The sequence below is a fragment of the Ruditapes philippinarum genome, unplaced genomic scaffold, assembly GCF_026571515.1.
Source record: "Ruditapes philippinarum isolate M1 unplaced genomic scaffold, ASM2657151v2 ctg510_1_1_1_1, whole genome shotgun sequence".
Classification (NCBI taxonomy): domain Eukaryota; kingdom Metazoa; phylum Mollusca; class Bivalvia; order Venerida; family Veneridae; genus Ruditapes; species Ruditapes philippinarum.
In genome coordinates, this window is record NW_026852423.1 from 70,183 (window position 1) to 94,108 (window position 23,926).

The window sequence follows — 23,926 nt, forward strand, 5'->3', positions numbered from 1 at the left end:
TGCCGACGTTCAGTTGTCTGGCTGGATATGTGCATAACAGTGATATTCAATAAAAATTTCTTAGTCTTGTCATTTTCAATATATGCATTATCTGTGATGTTCTATAATTATTTCACCACCAAGACATTTAATATATTTTAGTATGTGCTTTAAATCTTCGATATTCTATAAGGACAATATTGGAACTAGAAAGGATGAATCCTCTTTCTGTGTTATCCAGGTGCTGGTATATTGTTTTATCTTTCATGTACATTTGAACACTATACCATAAACAAACTTGATACAAAATAATAATTTATTCAAACAGAGTATCGACAAAAAATTAAATAAGAGTCGATCTCAAAATTCCAACCAATTTACATGATCACATGATAAAAATATAGAACAAATTAAAGGAGCTACTCATAACATGAAAACAAAGATCAACAAAGAAAGATGGCATGCAATGAAAGCATCCCAAGCCTTAAAAAAACTGAAATAATGTTAAAGACATACATTCAGAATTTAAAAGAAAATCGATATTTAGAGCGATTTTGAGTCCGATAATGATATATTGTGCCTGAAAAGCTTCTTGCCCAATGAAAATGATTATTCTAAGTGTTGCTAGTGAAATCTCAAATAATGCACTGGAGTAATGGGTATGAAATTACATCAAGACGTAGATAAAAATCGAAGGAAATACTGCAAGTCCTCTCATGCAAAAAATCTTCAGTGGAGTATCTTTAAAAAGGAGATCAACTGTGTCAAATGTCAGACAAATATAAAGATACTATCGTTGACATTACCTATTAGCATAGCATGTTTGAGGCGTTTGCCAATCATGTAAATAAACAAACCGTAATAAAATAAAACATCGACTTCGTCTGAAAAATATGTCAATTTTGCGTTAAAATGAGAGCTGAGTAAACGAGAAAAAAAATCCTTATTCCCTTATTCAATGATGTCCTGAACTGGTTAGTTTTATTTTGATTTGTTTCAAACCTTATGCCTTCAGATCTTTACTCATTGAAAAAAAAAACATATTATTTTTATTGGTTTAAATGTTGACAAGAACCTTGTATAATAATGATCGTTCGGAAGTAGTAGAACAGCAATTTTATATGAAAATTGCAGACTTTGTTCGACTGAGTGTGTTCATGGGTTACAGTGTAAAAGTGCCTCCTAGTACCAGCTTATGATTCATTCTTTAATATAACTGAGCTGAAACAATGAGCAAGTTTGTTAGATTACAGTCCAACCTCGATTATTCGACGTTCCCGGGACTGAAAATTTACTTCGAAAAATCGATGGGTTCGAATAATCCAAATCCGAACATAGTGATAGACGAAAACTACACCGCTTGACCGTATCGCAAATTCTAGCGAAATTAAATGTTTACAACTCATCTGTTACCGGTAATCAATCGAGAAAAACAAATAGACAATGATAAATGTTTAAAATATTTTTATTGTTAACTTAAACATAACTACTTGCATTTTATTTCCAGATTCTGTAGCACATATATAGCGTATAGGTTAATATAAACATGCATGAACATTAAAAATATCGCTGTCATCTTCCGTATGACGGATACGGCGCAGGTTTTAAATCATAGATGTACATGTACATGCATTACAAATGTATTCAACATTATACAAGTAATATAAATATTTTATCTTCGTCAAAATATAAACAAGCAACTTGAAAAGTCATATTATTTTTCACTTCTAAATGTAATTTTCACAGACACATTTCGGTAATATTAAACATTCAAGATTGCTCAGCCAAATTATCTTGTGCTAACGTAGACATATTGCACTGATTTGAAATAGAAACTGGGAATTCACATTTATAAAGGAAAACATGACACAGCTCGCTAGTTGTCTGTTTTTATTTGTTTATTTTTTCAATCCATTCTGTAATTAAAATCTTAATTTGAACAGATTTAACCGTCCAATTAATATCACAGTTTATTTTCATTTGTTTAGTTTCATTCATTAATTGAAATAATTATTTTGAACACTTTTAACCGTCCAATTAAAAGCGTACAATTTATGTTCGGTAATTAAAGTTGAAAATATACACGCAAATCGTTATTATCACGATTAACTAAATACACGCACCGTTGTTCGCAAAGTTTTTCACAAGTCGGGACGGTCAGCGAGTCAATCAGTGCCAATTAGTCTGGCTTCGAATAATAGGTGTGAAATTCTTATATAATGATATAATCGGGACCGAAATTTTGCTTCGAAAAATAGGAGGTATTCGGATAATGCATTTCGAATAATACGTTGGTATTTATATTAGTTTATATAGAGATGAAAACGGGACCGTAGATCAACTTCGGATAATGCCGGGTATTCGAATAATGGGTTGTCGAATAACCGGGGTCGGACTGTAATTGGGTTTTAAATTACAGAAACACAGTCATATGGCGACATTCAAGCATTACTTGTGGAGAAAGACCTCATGTGCTCTTTCGTTCATTATTTCAGGCACGAACGGGAATCAATGACCAGAAAAGATTAGCAAACAATGAAGTGAACTAATGTCTACAAAGAAAGAGGTGTAGGCAAACCGAACCCAGCAAACACAAGACGTCATACTGACGTCAGATTTAAGTCAGGTTCTGACGTCGGATGACGGTCGGTAAAACGGTTGGATTTGAAAGTTTTTTTGACGTAATAATCTGACGTCAGGTAGACGTCAGAATCTAACCATTATTTAACCTTCTTCTGACCAAAATCTGACCATTATCTAACCATTTTCCGACCTCAATCTGACCATTTGCCGACCTAAATCTAACCAGTTACTAACCATTTTCCGACCTCAATCTGACCATTTTCCGACCTAAATATTAACCCTTTTCTGCCCTAAATCTGGTCATTTTCTGACCTTCATCTGATCATTCCCCTAATCTTTTTTGTTTCACCACCTCATAAATATTTTCTGGCTAATCCTGATTTGATCGAATTTAATGTAACTCATTATATTAAGTAACTTTCCCTCCAATGAAATGTATAACAGAAAACTAAAAGCAAAATATGTTTTATGCTTTTTTAATTTAAAATGAAAGTTGCAATTTTAAGCTGATACATACAATTTTAGTAAATTCTGCAAGGTTAAATAATTTTCATAAATTAAACAAAATAAAACATAAAATAAGTTAATTACAAAACAAAAAGGGATTACAAAAACAATGACATAAATGAAACTAAGAAAATATGTACAAATATTAAAGAACAAAACAATGTATGCACATTTCTATCAAAGTTTGCCTTATCAAATAAAATAATGAAAATATTATAATTTTAAGAAAAGTGAAAAAGATTCTCACTGATAATAATGTTTCAAGCAATTAATGACAAATTTTCAGTATTTTAACTATATTTCTACAGCATTTCTAAAGCATTTAGTGCCATTTTGCATATTTTGACCTCCTTTGTTAATTGTCAGTAATGTATAAATTGCTGCCTTTTAGTTACTTCACAAAGTTATACTTTTAGATATCCATAGCACGAATTTTGAGGTGTGATGCTTTAAGATATGACCTTCTTTCAGCACCCCTCGTCTGTCCGGAGGATATGTAGCGTTTGTAGCGTCCAATAGCGTGTGTGACATCATTTTCACTGAAAAAAAAAGAAATTTATGAAACATGTAAAAATAACAAGCAAAAATGTTTTCATGGTTATCTTAACTTAATGAACAATTTTGCCAACTTTTTATGAGAGCTTTAACAAAAATTAAAAGTAAACATAAATACTGAACATTTAAAAAGCCGCTTTTAAACTCCAGTTTAGTATGGATTAAAGTATGTTATAGAATTTACAAAAATCTTACTGTCATGTGTTTCTTTTTACATATTCACGTGTTTCCGTCCCTCCGACCTTTGAGAGCATGTCCAACACTTAAACTACCTGAAAAGAAAATTATATTCTAACTTATGTATACAGTTTATGAAATAGAACAGTTACGCAAGTCTTAAATATTTCATAGTTTTAAATTAAAGATTAAATGCCGAAATGTCTGGAACCAAAACGTCTTGGGTTATTTGGGACCGGAACGTTTTGGGCTATTTGGGACAGAAACGTGTTGGTCCGAAATGCTCGAAATCGTACAAATTCATTCTCAATTCTCAGATTTTAACTGACAAAAACATCAAAGTTTAAGAAAAATATGAAAACTAAGCATTCTCTTTGGTAGTACTGAAAGGCATATTATAAACTCTTTACAAGCAGAGTTAAAACATGTCAATTTTAAAAAGATTTATTATTAGACATTATCGCGAATTTGTGTGACATTTTACTTCAGCTGTTCAAATAATGATAATTAAATTTAAGAGTGCTTGCAATCATGCAATTATTTATCTAATACAAAGTAGAAATAAATCTAAATAAATTGAACTGACCTTTTTGTTCAAGAAAATCTATAATATCAACTTTATCAGTGCATCCCGATTCCTGCCTGACAGCCAAAAACGTAACGCCTACGAATTTGAATTTCCATCCACGTGACTTTAGATTCGAATTATAGGTTAATTACGTTTTCTTTCCCTTTTCTGTCACTATGATTAAATGTTAAAGCACTATTAAAAAAACTCGTGATTTTGATACATATAATGTACCACAAATGATAATATTATAACGTTAATTGATTGGAACCTGTAAACAGATCTGTGGCTATAAATAGATTTCATTACAATAACACATGTAACTTGCCTATATACAGCGCCACCTATATGTTTTATTAGGTTGCAGCGCCGCGATCTTGGTCTGTATTTATATAAGAACATTTCATTTGTAATCCAAATAACATTTGAAAAAAAGTTTGAATGATTACAACAGCGAATAAGGATTATTTTCTGTTATTTTTTTACCTACCGTCAGGACACCGACCAGAACCTGATGTTAGTTCGACGTCAAAAAGAAACGTCTATTAGACATCGGTATTTTAACGTCAGATTTACGTCGTATTTTGGTCGCCGACGTCGTGACCAAAATCTAACATTAATCCGACGTTATTTTAACGTCATGTGTCTGCTGGGAAAGTACTAGGAATTCTTAATAAACTATAACATTCAAAATTTCCAGAAATAACATGTACTCTGAGTGTTTTGAACGTATTAAAAACTTTTGATATTGATGTGTCATTGTAATACTTTCCTGATTGTGTGTTAGAAATAATCAGTACTTTGTTGTACTTTCGGACCACGGGACGAAAACACAAAAATACGCCATATTCTCACTAACCAGATAGAAAAATCCGTAAATGTTACTAAAAATAGCGGTGTTGGAAAATCTTATCTCACATGGGCTTATCTCACACTCAACGTATTCCTACACATACGCGATTCACTCCTTTTTAAACAAGGAATTAGGAAGATAATTCTGGAAATATTGATTCTAATAACATAATAATTATATGTAAATTACTCAAGAAAATTAAACTGTCTGCACAAAAAATTTATTCACAAATCTGAACTAATCAAGTGATTAGGACAGCTGTCCATGTACTTATGCTAAAACCACATTAATAAAAATTTGTAAATACCTCTTTTTTGTAGTTGAAGGTTGCTTCACGCTGTTTATACTTGCTTGTTTGGGATCTTCAACTACAAACAAACAATTTTAAAAGATTTTAAAAATGACATTTTTTGTTCTTATAATGTTTGTATTTAGTATACATTCAAATACAACTGTTCAATAGTAGTTCATGTTGACAACATTATATATTTTATGTGTTATGTTATTGACTTATTGTGTTAAATTTATATATAAATATTTTACTAAGTTTTACCATCGTAATTCAGATTTAGTTTTAAAATTTAATTGTTATTTGAAAACTCTTTTACGACAAGGTATTAGCAAACCTGATTTCTATGGAGATGTGGTTTACAAACTTCGTAAGATCATTGGTCATAGTAATTTTTCTGCCGTCTTCACTAAAATTATCAAACGGTTTATTAAAGGAAGTGGCTAGCCGTACTAGCCAAAAGTTCTAGCCGTACGTGAGTCACGTACGACTAGCCAGGACTCACTGTTTTGTCTAGCCGTACGGCACTTTTCAAAATTATATTGAAGCCGAACATGCATATGTTATTTTGTGCCTCATGATTATAATTTGTTGTTTTTGGTCAAAAAATAATGATTGGAGTGGAATAAATTGAACATTGAAAAAAAAAACGGTGAAAAGCAAAAATAATTGTATATTTTTCAAATACAGTAGATAAATATCGAACATAAAAGCTCAATCAATTAATTAGCCTTAATTAAAACCTACCCAGGGACTGACAATAGAATTTAAAACGCGTTTCACGGAACATGCAAACTTTCCTTTTATTGATAAACTTCTATACCGTCGGTAACTGACGCAATTATCAGTGCCCAACAACAATAATTTTCGTGTTTTTGTGTTACATTTTAAAGGTGTCGAAAATTAAACTTAATGAAACACGTGTTTTCCTGTCTGTGTTGTTATTTGTTTTTGAATGTTTACATGTTTTGTAATGTCTGCCTTGTTGGATTGTCGTTTACGGTAGGTTTTTTCTCACACCCTCTCCAATTTTAAACCTTTCCCCTTTTCACCCTTGCAACCCTTATCCCTCTAATGTGCCCGTTTTAGGTAATATTATTTCACACATTACATGTTCCTCTCTTTTCATCGCCCTAATGTCAGCTCCAGGTTTTGGTTTTTTGCCTTCTGGGTGCCATACCTTGGTGTGTCAGGGGCTGCGTCCTTTGAACGTTGCCTTTACCTTGTTGATCTTTATTCTTGTCTTTTTTGCACCACGTGCTTATCATGGTCCGCCGCCATCCATCGTGCGTCGTCATCATCTTTGAAACAAAAACTCCTCTGAACATTAACAACCAAACCACACAAAAATTATCCTTGGGTGACCCCTTGACAAAACTGCTCAAATGGGTCCGGTCTGAGCCAAAATGGCAAAAAAATCTTTATGTGTAAGAGTACAAAAAAAACGTTGTTATATGGTTAATTACATCGATTATATCTCAAGGGTCAAAACTGGCCTAGCCCAAGAACTACACAAGTTCATTATATTAGTAAAGTAAAACCTTAGCAGATCTTTTTTCTGAAATCCCAAGTGCTAAAGTCAAAATTGTTGAGTCCGACTCCACAAGCAGGTAACATTTGCCTATGAATGAAAGTGGAGATTTTTGCCCCAATGGCAAATGCTTTTTTTTCGTTCTGGACAAATTGTCATATTCTCGAGGTCGATTTCGCTAATAATATTCAACGATGAACCATTATCTATCAACACATTAACATCTACGCCATTTAAATTTAATGCTTTTTGGCACTTTTTCCATCTGAGATCTAAAATCCAAATAACACATCGCACTCATTCGAACTGTTATCCACCGTGTATGCCTCTGATAAAACTTGCGAATCCGAATGTTCATCATCGATTAATTTCACCTTTTGTGACGTTTTTTACATTCTTCTTATGACAGTAATTACAATCTCTCCGATAGCAGGGCAACGTGACAAATGAGGATACTTTTCTCCACAATTTCGGCATTTCAAACAAAATCATTAAAGACAGTAAAGTTAAAGATGAAAAGATCACATCCAGATCTTGGGAAACTCAATGAAAAGACAATACAGCAAATCTTAAAACGTTTTAAAAAGTCCGGGTTGATTGAAGATAGGCGGCACTGCAACCCCGGCATACCAAGATCCGCACGATCTGACGCAAATGTTGAGCAAGTGCAAGCTGTCATCAATGAAACGCCTCAAAGATCCGTTAGACGTGTTCTCGGGGATATTACAAACTCAACAAGCTCAACGTGTGAATACAGAATACTGAAATTTGACTTAAAACTTACACCATACAAAGTTTCCATCATGCAACATCTGAAAGACAATGACATTTCGAGAAGACTTTCGTTTGCACACTGGATAAATATCACAATGACATTAATGACAAAGTTTTGTTTTCTACTCTCTTAATGTTGAAGTCAATAAGCAGAACTGCAGGTATTGGGGAACTACAAAGCCAGAGTATTACATTGAAAAGCCGCTTCATGGCGAGAGGGTCACAGTATGGGCTGCTCTTAGCGTTGAATGAGTGATCGGTCTATTCTTTTTTGAAGACTACGGCAATGTTGCTACAATTAATAAAGACCGGTATTTGACTATTTTGAAAAAGATATTTCGTACCGCAAGGACAACGAGTCGCCACTGCCTTCCCCCATCCTCAACCCACTTGACCTTTTTCTTTAGGGGTATTTGAAGGAACGAGTGTACACACCTCCTCCTAAGATAACTAATGAGCTCAAAATCGCTATCAAACGTGAAATGAAGAAAGTTACCCAAGAAATATGCAATAATGTAATCAGAAATTTTAGACAACGTGTTGACGTAATTATTTCTCAGAGTGGACGTCATATTGAGCATCTGTTGTAAAACTTGATTTGTTGTTCTTGTAATGGTAAATAATTATCTTATGAGAATGGCTCATGTGTTATTTATCAAAATTAAAGTAATTCCATATTCAATGATTTGTCATTATTAAATTTGAAATATTCCGATACATGTGAAAGCTATTGCTGTTTGAAATATGGGCAGATATTATGAGCACCCTGTATAATGACAAAACATTTTTAAAGGTTTGAGAAATACGAATAATGGGCCTGTGTGACTAATCTATAACAAATTGTGTACACTTTAAATATTCGGAGACCTTAAATATCTGAATTTGTATACATTTTCCAATATTTGAATGGCGCTCCATACATATCGACAGAGACTTCTATTATATTTCAAATATCGATTGCCATTTAAACGATTTTTAAAACTTGAATACACTTCTAAATGTGTTTGGCTTTATCTGTTTGTTCGCGTTTAAACTTGCTAAATATTCAGTCAGATAGATAATACGGGTATTACAAGTTGTCAATCACGTGACTTAATGTCAACAAAAGGACAAAATAATTTTGAAAATGCGAAGATGTAATTGAACAAGGAATTAATGCATAAAATGAAGGTTAGTTTGTTTAAACGATTTTCTTTCGTTTCTATATGTTGCTGTCTTTTGTCAGATAAATTAAAGAACGTATGATAAATAACTTTTGCTGTTTATAATTGTCAAAATAATCATACAGTTTCACTGTAGATAGTTTTTTTTACAACGAGTCAGCGATACACTGAAGCGTATCTGGTTTCAATGTACAGTTTCATTTATAAACCTGTTGCTGGGAGTATAAACTATATCTACATGTAAAGATCAGATCGTTTAAGCTAGCAAATATGCGGGTTTGTACGGAAGCCCATAAGTGTCATTTTGTCTTAGGAGTTTTGTCTTATGACTAATGACTTGTGTATTAAGACTTTTGTCTTATGATTTATGACTTGACAAAAAAGCGGCAAAAGGGCAAGTTTCATCACATGCACCCATCATGGACGTTGGAGGTAAATCTGATAGTGAAACAGAAGACAATTAGGTAAGTGTTGATATTTAAAAAGTATGACAGTACTGTATTTCTCCTAACTTGAATAATTATCTCCCATACAAGGTTAGGTTTCGAATATGGGTCATCTCAGATGAAAAAGTAGGTCACAGGGCACAACAATCGTGTTAACTGTTAAAGTTTAAGTATCAAGATATTTGCAAGACTGACACATTTTTAAAACATGTGTGAAACTTTTTTCTGTATAAAATATAAATTATTTCTCCTTCAGGTAAATGGGAGTAGTAAACAATGCGAGTAGTAAACGTATTCAGGCACTAGTTCAGAACATAGCAGCCCACTAAGAAGAAGAAGACTCAGAAAACATTGAAAAATATTAACTTATGGAGATCCATTGATGGTAAACATATTGGACATTCATCTTCTACCTGTGACTCTCTTTATAAAGGAAAATACAAGAAATCGGTTTATGATTTATCAGACAAGTGCCGAATGAGGATATTTTATCAAATAAATTCTTGATAGTTCAACAGTATATGTGAATATATGAAATACTGATACTGAGGGGAAAAACATATTTATTTTTAATTTTAATTTCAAATATATAATTGTCAAAGTCATTATACATAAGACATAATACAAAAGTCATTATACATAAGACATGATACAAAAGTGATTATACATAAGACATAATACAAAAGTCATTATACATATGACATAATACAAAGTCATTATACATAAGACATAATACATAAGACAAAAAAAATGAAAATAAAACCTGACAATTTAAACATCAAATTTTTTGATAAATATGTATGCCTTGGTGTATTTTCATTAAATTACACTTACTATCCCTTTTTACAGAACTAGCTGGGTACTGGGAGGCATTTCACATATAAATTACAGGTTGGACGACTTCATGAAATTCGTAGGAAATTTTGACAAGTGACAGCACGGACAGAGAGAAAGAGATGCAAGAACAAATTTGTAATGCCAAATGAAGATATATCAAATCAAATCTTCAAAGATACTTTAAATCTATAGGTGTGTTTCATCGCAGTACTATTGATGTAATAGATATACCATTGCTGCGTTGACGATATCTGGGTTTGCGTAAATTATACCATAATCAGGTGACCTTTCTTATGCCTTAACCTCACGAGACGAAATCGAGTGAGGTTGCATAAGAAAGGTCATGTGATTATGGTATAATTTACGCAAACCCAGAAATCGTCAACGCACCAATTGTGTATCTGTTTTAACCTATAGCTCCGCCCAGAAACACTTACTCCTTCGATCTTCAAAACTGAAAATTATACCATAGTCTGGGTATGGTATAATTTACGGTTATTGGAAATTATACTTGGAAGAATTTTACATAAGAAGCGCTGAAGAGCTATAGGTTAAATTTTAAAAAAGACCACACAAAAAACGAGAGATTGAAGGACGAGTGCTCCAAAATCAGCAGCTCATAATAGCTTTCCTGGGCTTTAAAAAAAGTGTATTACTATTTTGTATTGATGACAAAGAAAGATAATTACAGATCTATGTTAAAACAAAATAAGTTGAATTTTTGTTTTATTATCATCGCGAAAATAGCCATATTGTATACATTGTATAACATTTTTGTAATACTACTGTGACGTCAATGCTGTTTAAGATTTTTGGACAATGGCTGAATTTACCATTGACTGGATTTACCATTTCCATAACGGACAAATTGTTTCAATTGCAATAAAAAGATCAGATAATAACATCAATTTTGTTTCTTTTGATATTGAATTTATTGCATGTCTTGATTTTATAAAGGATATAATTAATTGCTCACACAGACGCATATTTTTATTTTTTATTTTATCATAATTCTTTCAACAAAAAAACTCAATATTAAAATACACTCGTAATACCTACTTTACAGTTGTACAAGAATAAAGTAAAAGTACACATAAACAACTTCGTCAAGAAGTTCTAGTAGTCTCCTGTTCCTTGTACATCCATCGCAGTGCGGAGGTTAGTCTTTAGTAATATTGCTAACTCTTGAATTGCATTAAGTCCTACATTAAGCCGTACATTTCGCAACAAGCGTCAACATCATGTTGATCTACAATCTTTGCAAAATTGTGTCCACCAACTTATTCCCACAGAAAGTAAATTAAATCGTGTTTACCATTTGGTATCTCAGGACTCTTTTGCTTGTATGGTTAGAAGGCTTCAATTCACCGCTATTCTGTTAATCTCGGCCTGGACCAAGTGAATGAAACATAATTTCAATCATTCACATCACTATACTCGTGACTGTCCTTTTCATCTCTGAATTTTTTTTACAAAATTGAACTCAATGACGTCGTGTTGGTCCCCTCCAGATCTCTATTCATTGAAACGTTTTTTTTTCCGGAAATGCAACTTCCATAGGATTCGACTTATTATTTCTATCATTGTACCGGAAAAACGGTTGGAGTAAAGGTCGAATGTGTTGAGATTTCCGTTCCTTTAACATAACGAAGAATTTGTGTAGCAATGCTAAGCATCTCCAGTGTTTCAAGATAATACATGGCGATGACTGCAAAGATTGTTGTTACTTTGTGACACTTCAAGTCTCAGTATCCTAATAGCACCATGTATGCAAAAGTCATATGGTTTCAGTTTATTGTGACCGTCTTCGTGTTATACATTACTTGAACCCTTTATTATTGCGTCTTTTCATTATGTGGGCTTTCCAGTAATAATTCAATCAGGATCAATAGTTTTCTTAAAAGATTGAACTCTGAACCTATGTTCATTTATCACTGAACGATAGCCAATGCATTGATCGCTTGTCACAATTCCATTGAGAATATAATCAAAGAACAAAATTGTAATATGGTGTGTATCCAGTTTGACGTCATACGTCGATACATTTGGTTACTCTTTTAAGCTGTCGAAGCGATATTTTAATGTTATTTATAACGAACAACAGAAGAACAATTTCAGGATATGTAACCCAACAGTACAGTAAAGTATTGTTTCACGAATACAATTTGTGTACTTCCAGCAGCGCTGTCAATGTTTCAGGTATGTTAGAAGGTGTCACTTCTAAAGCAAGCTCAACATGTTGTATCCCAGACAAAGCCACGTGCTATAAAACGCCAACATATTCTTTAAAGATATCTGAAAAACAAAGTACATAGCTATTAAACTATTAAATATAATTAATAAGATGACAGACAAAAACAATATTCATATAATATGCAATGTATTAAAATGCTGTATAATGTACCAGTATATACAATCATGTCGGCGCACGAAACAAAATTGACGGACGGTAAGTATTCATCTATTTTTAGCATATCCCAACTGTGTGGTTATTTTCAGTCAAAATTCCTGTGAAATAAAGCTTGCACAGGGCCAGAAATTTGTTAGTATGCTCCTTTGGATGTTGACTATGAATCCATAACATTGATTTTCTCGAATACAGTTGGGATATGTTAAAAATAGATGAATACTTACCGTCCATCAATTGTGTTTCGTGCGCTGACATGTATGTACTGGTACAGCTGTCGACGATTGAACTGCTGTCTGCCCATTCGATTGTACGGTGTGAAAATCGGCTACTTTGTTGTGATGGTAGAATATAGAGCTATCTTGTTGCTACGAAGAAGCCAATTAGGTTGTATCTTAATTAAAATGTAACTAAACCGAAGTATTTAATTATGACTCTAATAGAAATATTCAGCTAGGAAATTAGGATTTTGTTTTGTTTTGTTGTAGTTTAGGGCAATTGCACAGTATTTCAGTCATATAACTAGTGTCCCTGGATTCTGTACCAGTACTAATATCTTCAAGCTATGCGGACAGGATATAAGTAATAAAATGTCTGTTTAAAGAACAAGAGCACCAAAAACAGGCCCTGAACACTTAAAATTACTTAATGCTTTGAAAAGAGTTATAGCGGCATAACTCTATAAAGGCATCAATGGAATCAAAGTTCCAAGTTATGCATACAATTATGTCAGAAAGTTTTGGAAAACATGAAACAGATGCGAGGAGGAGTTACGTTTACAAAGTTTACAAAATCAGGCGTCTGGTTAAAACATTCTTTTTCAAGCCTGTATAGTAGTTGTCATTTCATAAACAATATAATTATGAAAACTGTTCACAATTCAACACTTACCAAAGAAGTCTTCTTTTCTCACTTTTTTACCCCTTCTGTTTTACCCCGCCTATTTGCCGCCTTTTTAAGTTTATATCTGACATAAGTCATAAGGCATAAGACAGAAGTCATAATACATAAGTCATCAGTCATAAGAAAAAACTCCTAAGACAAAACGGCACTAATGGGCTTCCGTAGGTTTGAGAGATATTTTACATCAGTTAGGAGAGACACGCTGATAGTGTGTAGCGGTGTATTGTTTTGTTGAGAAGAGAATTTGTTGTTTTGAAGGAAGTTTGTTGGTTTGTTGAAGTTGGTTGAATATAATTGTGGTGATCTTAATTGATCAGGGTTAATTGGTTGTAATTAGTTGTTTTGGTTGTTGAGTTATATCTGTTTGTGAAGTTATAATTGGTTGATATTGGTTGAATGTTTGGTATTGTCAAGATTATACTAGTTGCTGCTTTGTTTTGAGGATATATGTAAATATTGGGTGCTTTAGTTTAAGTTGTTTTCTGATGCTGTTTCGATTGTGTGAAGTTAATATTGTTGGATGAATGTTTGTGGTTTATACTGTATCTTAGAGTTGTAAAAATATTCATTTTTGTGTTCTTAATTTTGTGGTGATTTTATTGTTTTGTTTGATCATAAGTTGTTTAGAGCTTGGGCTCGCCAGGTGTCTTGTTTCGTATAAAAGACGTATACGTGAAAAGATATTTCATATAAGTGGCTGATAAATGATGTGTGTTTGTTTTGGGTGTAATTAATGATCAAAGTTCTTTGTTTTGGGTGTAAATAATGATCAGAGTTTGTTGTTTAAATGTATATATTGATTTAAGATAGAAAAAGATAAAAATACCTAAAAAAAATAGTGTTAACTTAACAATTACATGCTAGTTTTCCAGCTGAGATTATTTCAATTTTATGTCAGGCGGTGCTGCCAAGCCCCCATATCTTGGAAATTGGTTCTAGTATTTATTACTAAACCTTTCCTTAGATTAAATAACATCAAGGCAGACATTTCTCCTGACAATAATCCACAAATGATAAAATAAATCTTGACATATTATATAGATTTACCGCCGGGCGAAGTTTGGTCCGGCTTACACAACTTAAGGAGTCTCTTTTAAACATTTTGTCCCATCATCTGATGGGGACATTCACAGTATATAAACATGTATGACGATAAGACTTCAGCTAGACTATTTTTTTTTTATTTTGGTGCGGGGGGGGGTCGTCGATTAATAGGTTGTTACATAAATCGAAGATCTCGCAATGAATTAAAAAGAATATTTAAGCAATTCGTTCTGACAGCATTTATTTCACTATAATATTAAATGGATTAAGTATATATGATTTTACAACACATACACATTACAACTACATAAATATAAGACCTAAATAATTAAGCATTCCTAATAGCATATTAATATTTCAAATCATTTGTTTTTTTGTTAATCTATTTGTTATTTTTCCGTTAAAGTCCGTTTCATCATTCACTTCTTTGACACTGTTAACTATCATCCGGAGAATTTTGTCAGTTTGTCTTTACAATTTATATCAATAGTGACAATCAATAACTAATTGATGCAATATATAATATAATTCATCAGATTTGAATGACTTACCACACAGCTATATCTATCTCTAATCTTTCTTATCTTTCTGTCTTATAAATCTCTGAAATTGCAACTGATTAGACATACAATCGGAGTTATTTATTAATAAATATTTATTAGCATCTTAATACTTTTTTAATTATCAATTTAATTTTGTGATTTCACTAAAGTCACTTTCATCATTAAAGATATTGATTATAAACAATTATCATTTAGTCTTTCCAATTCATATCAATTTTGCTTAACCAACAGAACGTCGTTTAAAATGTTTAATAACCTTCTAATCGTCGGTCTCCTCCAATCGACGGTCTTTGGGGTCTTTAAAGATCGGAGACCGTCGAAGACCGGAGACCGTTGATAAGAGGAAAATTTACCTGCAAAGTATCTTAACACATAGAACATTGTACTTTAATCTAAGTCATTCCTCTAAACAAGTCTATTTAAATTCAGTGGCCACTTGGCATAGCTATTTTTTTCTTGTAATTAACATTTTATCTCCCATATTGTACAAAACATGTGACAAAAATATTTTTTGGTCAATATAATGTATTGGCAATCAATAAACAGTCAAACAGATAAAGGATTCTCTTGATAAAGACCTCTTCTTGTCTATATAGGAAATGTTATATTTCTCCTCCGTGCGACCCTGGTCACAGGTTTGACTGTAATCATGCATCAAAGTACATAGTCAATACAAATTAATAATCTTATATTAATCATTACAATTACATTGATTTCAATTGAACCTGTATTAACCATATCATTTGTACATAACTATAATCAATATTGCTTTATTCTGATGCAGTAGAGAGAATTCTATATCAATTGAGGATTTTCATATTGTACAGTGATTTTGAGAAAAGGAGGAAAGGAGACAAACCCTTCCTTCCTCCCCCTTTAATAATATTTAGAGTTTTACTCTATAGCTTAAAGTAATGTAGTAATGAATGCTTAAAATTAAATACCATATTTAAATTTTGTACCTATGGGATAAATATGCTTTTCAAAGAAAAAGGATATAAAAAATGGAGAAAATAAAAAGGGTTCGGTGAAATCTACTAGAAGGATTTCTATCTCAGTTTCAAATCTGAAATTTCAAATAAAATGGAATTTTAGATTTTTGGTGATGTCTGCTGGTGCCGCAGCAGTGAAGTGCAAAGTTGTAGAATAATAATACATGACTTAAACCTTCAGTAATACACAGAATACACAAACACTATTCAAAATTTGCCAGATCTTTGTATTTCTGCCATGATTTCTGAAACAATTCATACGATTGTTTGATTCTGTTTAGCTATGTATTTTCCAACTGTATACCTGGCATATATTTGAGTTTTAAAATTAGCAATAGAAGGCCTTATTTGTTTAACTCTACAATAGTAAATGTAATGTTTTCCATTTAAAATCAAACCATTTATGACTTTATTACCAAATTGAATGTCAGTAACATTCCAATCATCACAAGTGCTGTAATGTTCGTTTATTAATGAACAATAATTAATAGAAATTAAATCAAGTGCGTCGATTGATACGATGAAGTAAGATAAAGCACGACTAGTGTTCAGCACATATAAATTTATTCTGTAAACCCTTAACATGTGATCTTAGGTATTAACTAGAAATACGGAGCATGCGCAAACAAGCATTATACACAGGATCAGTTTAAGTTCATCATTTATGATAATACTACATCTCCCTGTTTTTAAAAGAAAAAATAAGCAACACATGTTAATAACATTGTATATGATAATAAACAATTATGATGATTAAAAATGCATATACATACTGAAGAGAACAATTGAAATAGTCTTATTGTTACATTATTTTTTTATCACTCCTATTATTTTATTTCTGTTCTCTCTCTTTTTTCTTTAGATATTTCTTAGATAATGTCTATCAGTTCCGGATGATTAATTAACAGTGCTCCATTCATCGGTATTGTAACTTTTATTAGGTTTTACCACTCGACCACTGCGCGTCTGATAACCTGTGCCTGACCTTGTTTCATGGCTAATAGGATTAGAATATTCTGGGAAATACCTGTATCATTTAAAGGTGCTTTGTTTGAGATTATATCATGAGGATATTGACCTTGGTGAAGGATATTAGGGAAGGACTCTGTATTCATAGGGAAATTTTCCTGCATTTTGTGTATGAAGCGGCGATTACGGCGGTAAATAGCGCCATCTTCAGTTTGCACTTTGTATGATCTCTCACCTTCTTTTTTTTAGAACTATGGCTGGTTTCCAAGTTTTCCCAAATTGTACCCTGCAAGAGTCATCTTTGTTTAGCGGGGGAAGTGACCTCGAACTCTTATCGTAATAGCTCTTTTGCGTAACCTTGTTTTCTTGCAGATATTTTCTTACAGATTTGTGGTAAATGAAAGATGGTTTGAATTGTTCATTAGTTGTAGGCAAAATGGATTTTAACCGTCTGCCCATTAACAGTTGTGCGGGGGAAATGCTGCAGTTTAAAGGTGTGTTACGATATTACAGAAATGCTAAATATGGGTCTGTTTTGGTCTCGTGGCATTTTTTCATTGATTTTTTGGCTATTGAGACCATTTTTTTATGAAACCATTGGATTGGCTATATCCAGGTGAAGATGTTACATGCTTAAAATCCCATTTAGAAGCAGATTTTTGAAATTCTTCTGAGCTAAACTGTGGCCCATTATCGCTTTTCAATGTTTCTACTTGACCATAGCGAGCCTTATGCATTGTTAATTTTAATAACAGTTTTACTTTTTGTTTCTGGCAATGCATCGACTTCAAAGTAATTACTGTAGACGTCCGCAGTTATAAGGTAATCACGTCCGTCAAGCGTAAATATGTCAGCGGCAATATGTTGCCAGGGTCTTTGGGGCACAATAAGGGGATTTAATGGTTCCTTCACATTTGATGCTCTGTGTGTTAGGCATAAAGGGCATGCTAACACGTGGTCTGTGACCTGTTTGACCATGCCTGGCCAGAACATAATATCCTTGGCCCTGTTCAGCGTTTAAGTTATTCCCATATGACCTACATGAACAGCGTTAATCATTTCAGCTCGCAATGAACTTGGAATGACCAATGTTTGACCGCGGAAAATTATGTCATTTACAGTCGAGAGTTCATCCCGATGATTCCAAAATTCAAATATGGAATTCGGGCACTCATGCCTAGATTCAGGCCAGCCGTCAATAATTGTTTGTTTCAGTGTCTGAAACTGAATGTCTTGCTGTGTGGAAAGTCTGAGGTCTTGTAATTTTCCGTCGCTAACCGGTAAACTATTAATAACCGTGTGCACGTCAAGTCCGTCAGACAATATTGGATACGTGTCCTTGACAAAATGACGGGATAATGTATCCGCTACGGGAATGCTTTTCCCGCTAACATGTACGACTTCTATGTCGAACTGTTGAATCTGTAATAAGAGACGTTGTAGTCTGGGTGTCGCCCGACATATTTCTTTTTTCATAACGGAAACAACAGGTTTGCAATCAGATTCAACAGTAACAGTTGCGTAACAGTATTGCTTGAAACGTCGGAGACAATGAAGTATAGCTAATGTCTCTTTTTCTATTTGAGCATAACCTCTCTCTGTAGGGGTCAAGGTTTTTGGTGCAAATGCATTGGGCTTGCCGTCCTGTAAGCACGTGCAACCTAAACTGATCAAAAACATCTTTTCGTAGCACTTGTGGTAATATTAAAGCATGATATGTACTGAAATCAGAAAATATTTGTTTATAAAGAACTCCGTCATGTAGGGTTAACAATTCCCAATGTAAACATAATGTTTAAATTTTTCATATCATCTTTAGTGGGAATGTTGTCATTTTCTTTAGCCAATAAAATGACACTGATACAAGGATCTTCAAGTTGAAGTTTTCTTAACTCATCTTTTCCGAATGATCCCACCCAATTAGTCAAAGGGCAACTCTCAGACTCATTACTTATAGTATTTACGGAGATAGCAGTGCCACTTTCGGAAAGTATTCTCAGACCCACTGTCTGGTGATTCAAGCTCGAGGCCTGAAACCGCACCGTCTGCTATATGTCGCGAGGTAGACTGTTTTGACCCTCCCAATGCAATTTTGTGGCAAGATAAGACACAATCTGTCTTTTTATGTGAGCAGTCTACACATTGCCCATGTTTACAATTTTTAACCGATCTAGATAACGCATCAACATGCTTCATATGAGACCCTTTACGATGAACGATTTCAAAGTCAAAAGTAAATAATATGCTAAGCCATCTACTCAACATTCCATCAGCATCCTTAAAATTTTTAAGCCAAACGAGGCTAGCATGATCTGTACGTATTTTAAAGCGTTTACCAAGTAAATAATGTCTGAAATGGCGGACAAAGGTTACTACAGCAAGTAATTCTCTCATGGTAGTACAATAATTTTGTTGCGAAGCCGAGAGAGCTTTACTTGCGTAAGCAATGACTACCTCCCGCTTGTCCTGTATTTGTGACAAAATCGCAGCTATTCCGAAGGCTGAGGCATCCGTTTCCAAAATAAAAATGCCATCTCGAGAAGGATATGCTAACACCGGAGATTCAGTTAATTTTGATTTCAGTAGATTAAAGGCTTTTTCACACTCATCATTCCAGCGAAATCGTACTTTCTTTTTTGTCAGTTCTGTTAAGGGTTGACAAATCTCGGCACAATCCGGGATATGAGGCCTATAGTAATTGACTAAACCAAGAAAACTTTTAATCTGAGTTTTATTTTCTGGTTGGGGCCAATCTATTACCGCCGAGATCTTTTTGGGGTCACAACTGACTCCCTTTTCTGAAATAACATGGCCTAAAAATGAAACTTGTTTTTGAAAAAATTTACATTTGGAAGGCTTTAATTTTAGATTTGCTTGTCTCAATCTTTCGAACACTTCTGTGAGATTTTCGAGGGCACTTTCAAAGTCATGACCAGGAATAACTACGTCATCTAAATAACATAAACATTTCCGCCATTGTAAGTGCGCTAGAACAAGTTCAATTAGTCTTTCCTAGGTTGCACCAGCATTTACTAATCCGAATGGCATAACCAGAAATTCGTGTAAGCCACGACTTGGTGTTGCAAATGCGGTCTTACACTGATCTTCAGGATGCATAGGGACCTGCCAGTATCCTGAAGCTAGGTCAATACAACTATAAAATTTTGAGCCAGCTAGAGTGTCAAAAATTAGCTGAGTATTAGGTAATGGATAAGCGTCAGTTACAGTCACGGAATTCAACTGTCTATAGTCAATAGCGAATCGCCAACTCCCGTCTGACTTTTTTACAAGACAAATAGGAGATGACCAAGGGCTATCGCTTGGACGAATAATATTTTGATCCAACATTTTATCTATTTCATTTTCTATCACTTCTCTTTGAGCAGGTGAATATTTACGAGGAGGGACCTTAATAGGACGTGCCTCACCTGTATTGATTTTATGAGCAGCGAATTTTGCTTGACCCAATTTTCCATCAGGTCCTACGAATATATCTTGATATTTCATAATTAAGTTTGCAAATCTAGACCTTTCATCTTTTGTCAATTCAGAAGAAAAATTCTCTATCAATGGCCTCAAGTGCTCGGGCAAAGAATTGGCATTAACCAAATTTTTTTCTTGTTCTGTATTAACTACTTGTTCTATCATATTGACTGTACCTATGGTCTGACTTTGTTTAAGTACAACAGGCTTATCTGAAGCCTTAAATACACAACAAGTAGCTACAAGACTTCTGGCTTTTAAAAGACTTCTAAGATTTCTTAGGGGATTCTTTAAAAGGTTCTATCAGATAGTTGTTCTCGTACAAGAAATAATTTGCTTTTGTAAAAGTTTGTATTTCAGACAATGGAGGAACAATAGTTTTCTGTAATAGTGAAATCTTTCCAACACAGTTTGAGCTAAGCTTGTGAAGTTGCACTATGCCAGCTTTAGTTTGCCATTCTAAAGATTTCCAGGACAATGATCGCCCATGCTTGGCAATGAAATCTTGTCCTACAAGACAGTTATTCCCCTTTAGATCGGCAACAAGGAATTCTCAGTCATATGTCTTTGCTTCTGTGGAGAATTGAAAAATAGCTTTACCGAGTATGTTGAGGATAGACCCATTTGCTACAGTAAGTTTCTCATCAACTACATTTAAAGTAGGCTTTTTGTTTTGTAACTGCTGATAGAATTGTTTTGATAATATAGACCAAGGGGAACCGGTATCAAAAAGTGAACGTGTTTTTTCTCCATTAACTACTGCATGGAAGTACCAGCAAGCATTTGAAGAACTAGTGACTGCACATGGACTTACTGTTTCTATCCTGTTAGTATCAGATGAATTTTTAGTTTCCTTAATAGGAGAAGGAGACCTAGATCTATTTCTTACTACAGCGGTTCTAACTTTATTTGTCTCAATATATTATTTTGTCTTAACTTTTGAGGGAGAAAGAGTCGTCTTCTCCTTATGAAAAACACGCAATGACGGAGCTATACTCTTTATATATTATCTTCATCGTGGGTATTATCATTCTTAAGCGTATTGACTTGAGAATTAACTAAGTTAAGATTTTTCGTGTCCTCACTGAAAGTAACAGATTTATAAGGCCTTCTATTATTGGAAGAGGCTGAGCTAGAGGCCTTTAGCTCAGCCTGTTTGAGTTTTCCGGACACCTGGTTGCTACATGACCCTCTTTTTGGCAATGATATCAGACTATCCTGCGAATGTCTCTTTCGGGATATCTGTTTTTGTCTTGAGATCTAAATTGATTATCAGACTGTAAATCTAATTTATGATCTTGACTGTAATAATCTTGTGACCTAGCCTGTGCTCTATTTGGCTGAAACGGGTTCATGACACTTTCATAGCTCTGAGCCAACTTAAGTAGTGCTTCAAAAGTAACGGGATTGATTTTCTCCATTTCAAGCCTTAAATAATTTAAAAAATTATAATTCCCTATCCCTTCAATGAATTAATTGCAAATTATTTCATCTAACAGTGTGCCCTGTTGTCCAGGGTAACCTAAACCCGCTAATCGACTTTACTTAAAAGCAAATGCGTCAATTTTCTCGCCAGGGTTCTTACGTCTACGCCTAAACTGATTTTTGTAAGCACTTACACTTGTTTTGTCACCATAGCGTTGTTCAAATGCCCATTTCAAGCTAAAGTAATCTTCACTCTGGTCAGGATGTAATGTATCAAGATAAAATCGCGCCTCATCCTTCATACAAACTCTAAAACGCAATGTATAATAGTTTCAGGGGCCCATTTATTAAATCTAGCTATATCTTCAAAAGTATTGACAAACGTTATCCATCTTTCTTTGCAACTAAAAGAAGGGGGTTCAATTTCCGTATGTTTTTGTTCAGAATATATGCCTATGGCTCTTGGTTCAACTGTACTGTTTTGATAAGAAGTAAGAGGCACATTACTCAAATAGTCACTATTGAAAGCATTTCCTGAGTAAAGTACAGTTCTTGATTGAGGAAAAGATGCAACTATTGCATTTGTTACAGGAGCCCAGGCAACATTAGCAACATAAGATGACCTACTTAATATAGGATATCTAGGCATGTATGATGATGTATGAGGGGACTGAAGGGACTGGTCATTAAACAGGCCATATGTACTAGTAGGTAAATGAAAAGTCAGATTTTGGTCAGCATAAGATGGTCCTACAAAGCTAGACACATATGTCGAAGTCACCGCAGTAGGGGTGCTTGCGTAACGTGGGGGTGGATTCCTATAAGCCATCGTCACTACTATCTAGTCAAGCAACAATCATAAAGTATGCAATAAATATCAACTCAAACAATATCTTTGACTATCAATGAATATACAATATTGAATACATACAAATCAATTTTTTAATTACCAGTGATTACTGTATATGCTAAATAAATAGGCCCACCCAGGGACGCCAAAATGTAGCCGCATTTGTTTGCGGGTTGACTACAGCCCCGAATGGTTCGAGCACTGGGCCTAATTTAGCAACAGTAACAACAAAACAGATCAAATTAATGATATTTAATTTTGTGCAATAAAATTAAATTTCATTTATAATACATAAATATTCCCAAAGTATAATTTATCTTAATATAATTTTATTAAATACATAATGTCTGAAGTGTTAATTAGTACAACTTCATCAGTGGCAGTGTAGCCTATCGAGGTGTTACTATTAACTTTCCTCAGGCTTCTTACCATTACCTTACCACAAACTTAGGACCAGTAACAATATACTTATGTCCAATCCGATTAGAAATCCACCGATTACAGTAATGCAAACAGGAGTTTATATTTAACTACAATATAATGTTTAACATGGTTTTAAAATTTCTCAAAGTGTACCAAATTTTTAACCAATCATCAGAATTTCATAATAATATACTGTTTTAACAATTACAAAAGCAATTTAATATCAAAGCTATGTTAAATTTGAAAATGAAATGTTTATTATTATTTCCCTTTATTTTAATGTAGAATGTAGATACTCAACAATTATATTTGAAGTAATTATTTCCCTTTATATAAATTTTTACATGTTAAAAAAAATATCAAACTACAAAAACTATTACACATCAAAGACACAAAATGTATTATAATCGACAACAAAAAAAATACATTAAAAAAGAAATAAATCCATAATGAAAAATATTTGATAAGTAACATTCGATAAATAGGAAGAAAAACGACGTCATTTATTTTGAAAAAGGTCGCAAAAATGGTAACGTCAACTAAGAATAAAACAACGATCCGAACATCCGGTTGTTCTCGTACCTGGATATCTGGATGGCGGTTTC

General features: G+C 33.5%; 1 protein-coding gene across 1 annotated transcript in view; it reads left to right on the forward strand.

The window, feature by feature from the left end:
• The first annotated feature begins 8,837 nt into the window (after window positions 1-8,837).
• Window positions 8,838-23,926, forward strand: part of LOC132760058 (carbohydrate sulfotransferase 1-like) — a 29,535-nt gene continuing 14,446 nt past the window's right edge. Inside the window, exon 1 of the mRNA XM_060751948.1 lies at window positions 8,838-8,986. Coding sequence (XP_060607931.1) covers window positions 8,972-8,986 — 15 coding nt within the window. The 5' untranslated portion in view covers window positions 8,838-8,971. The remainder of the gene's footprint in view (window positions 8,987-23,926) is intronic.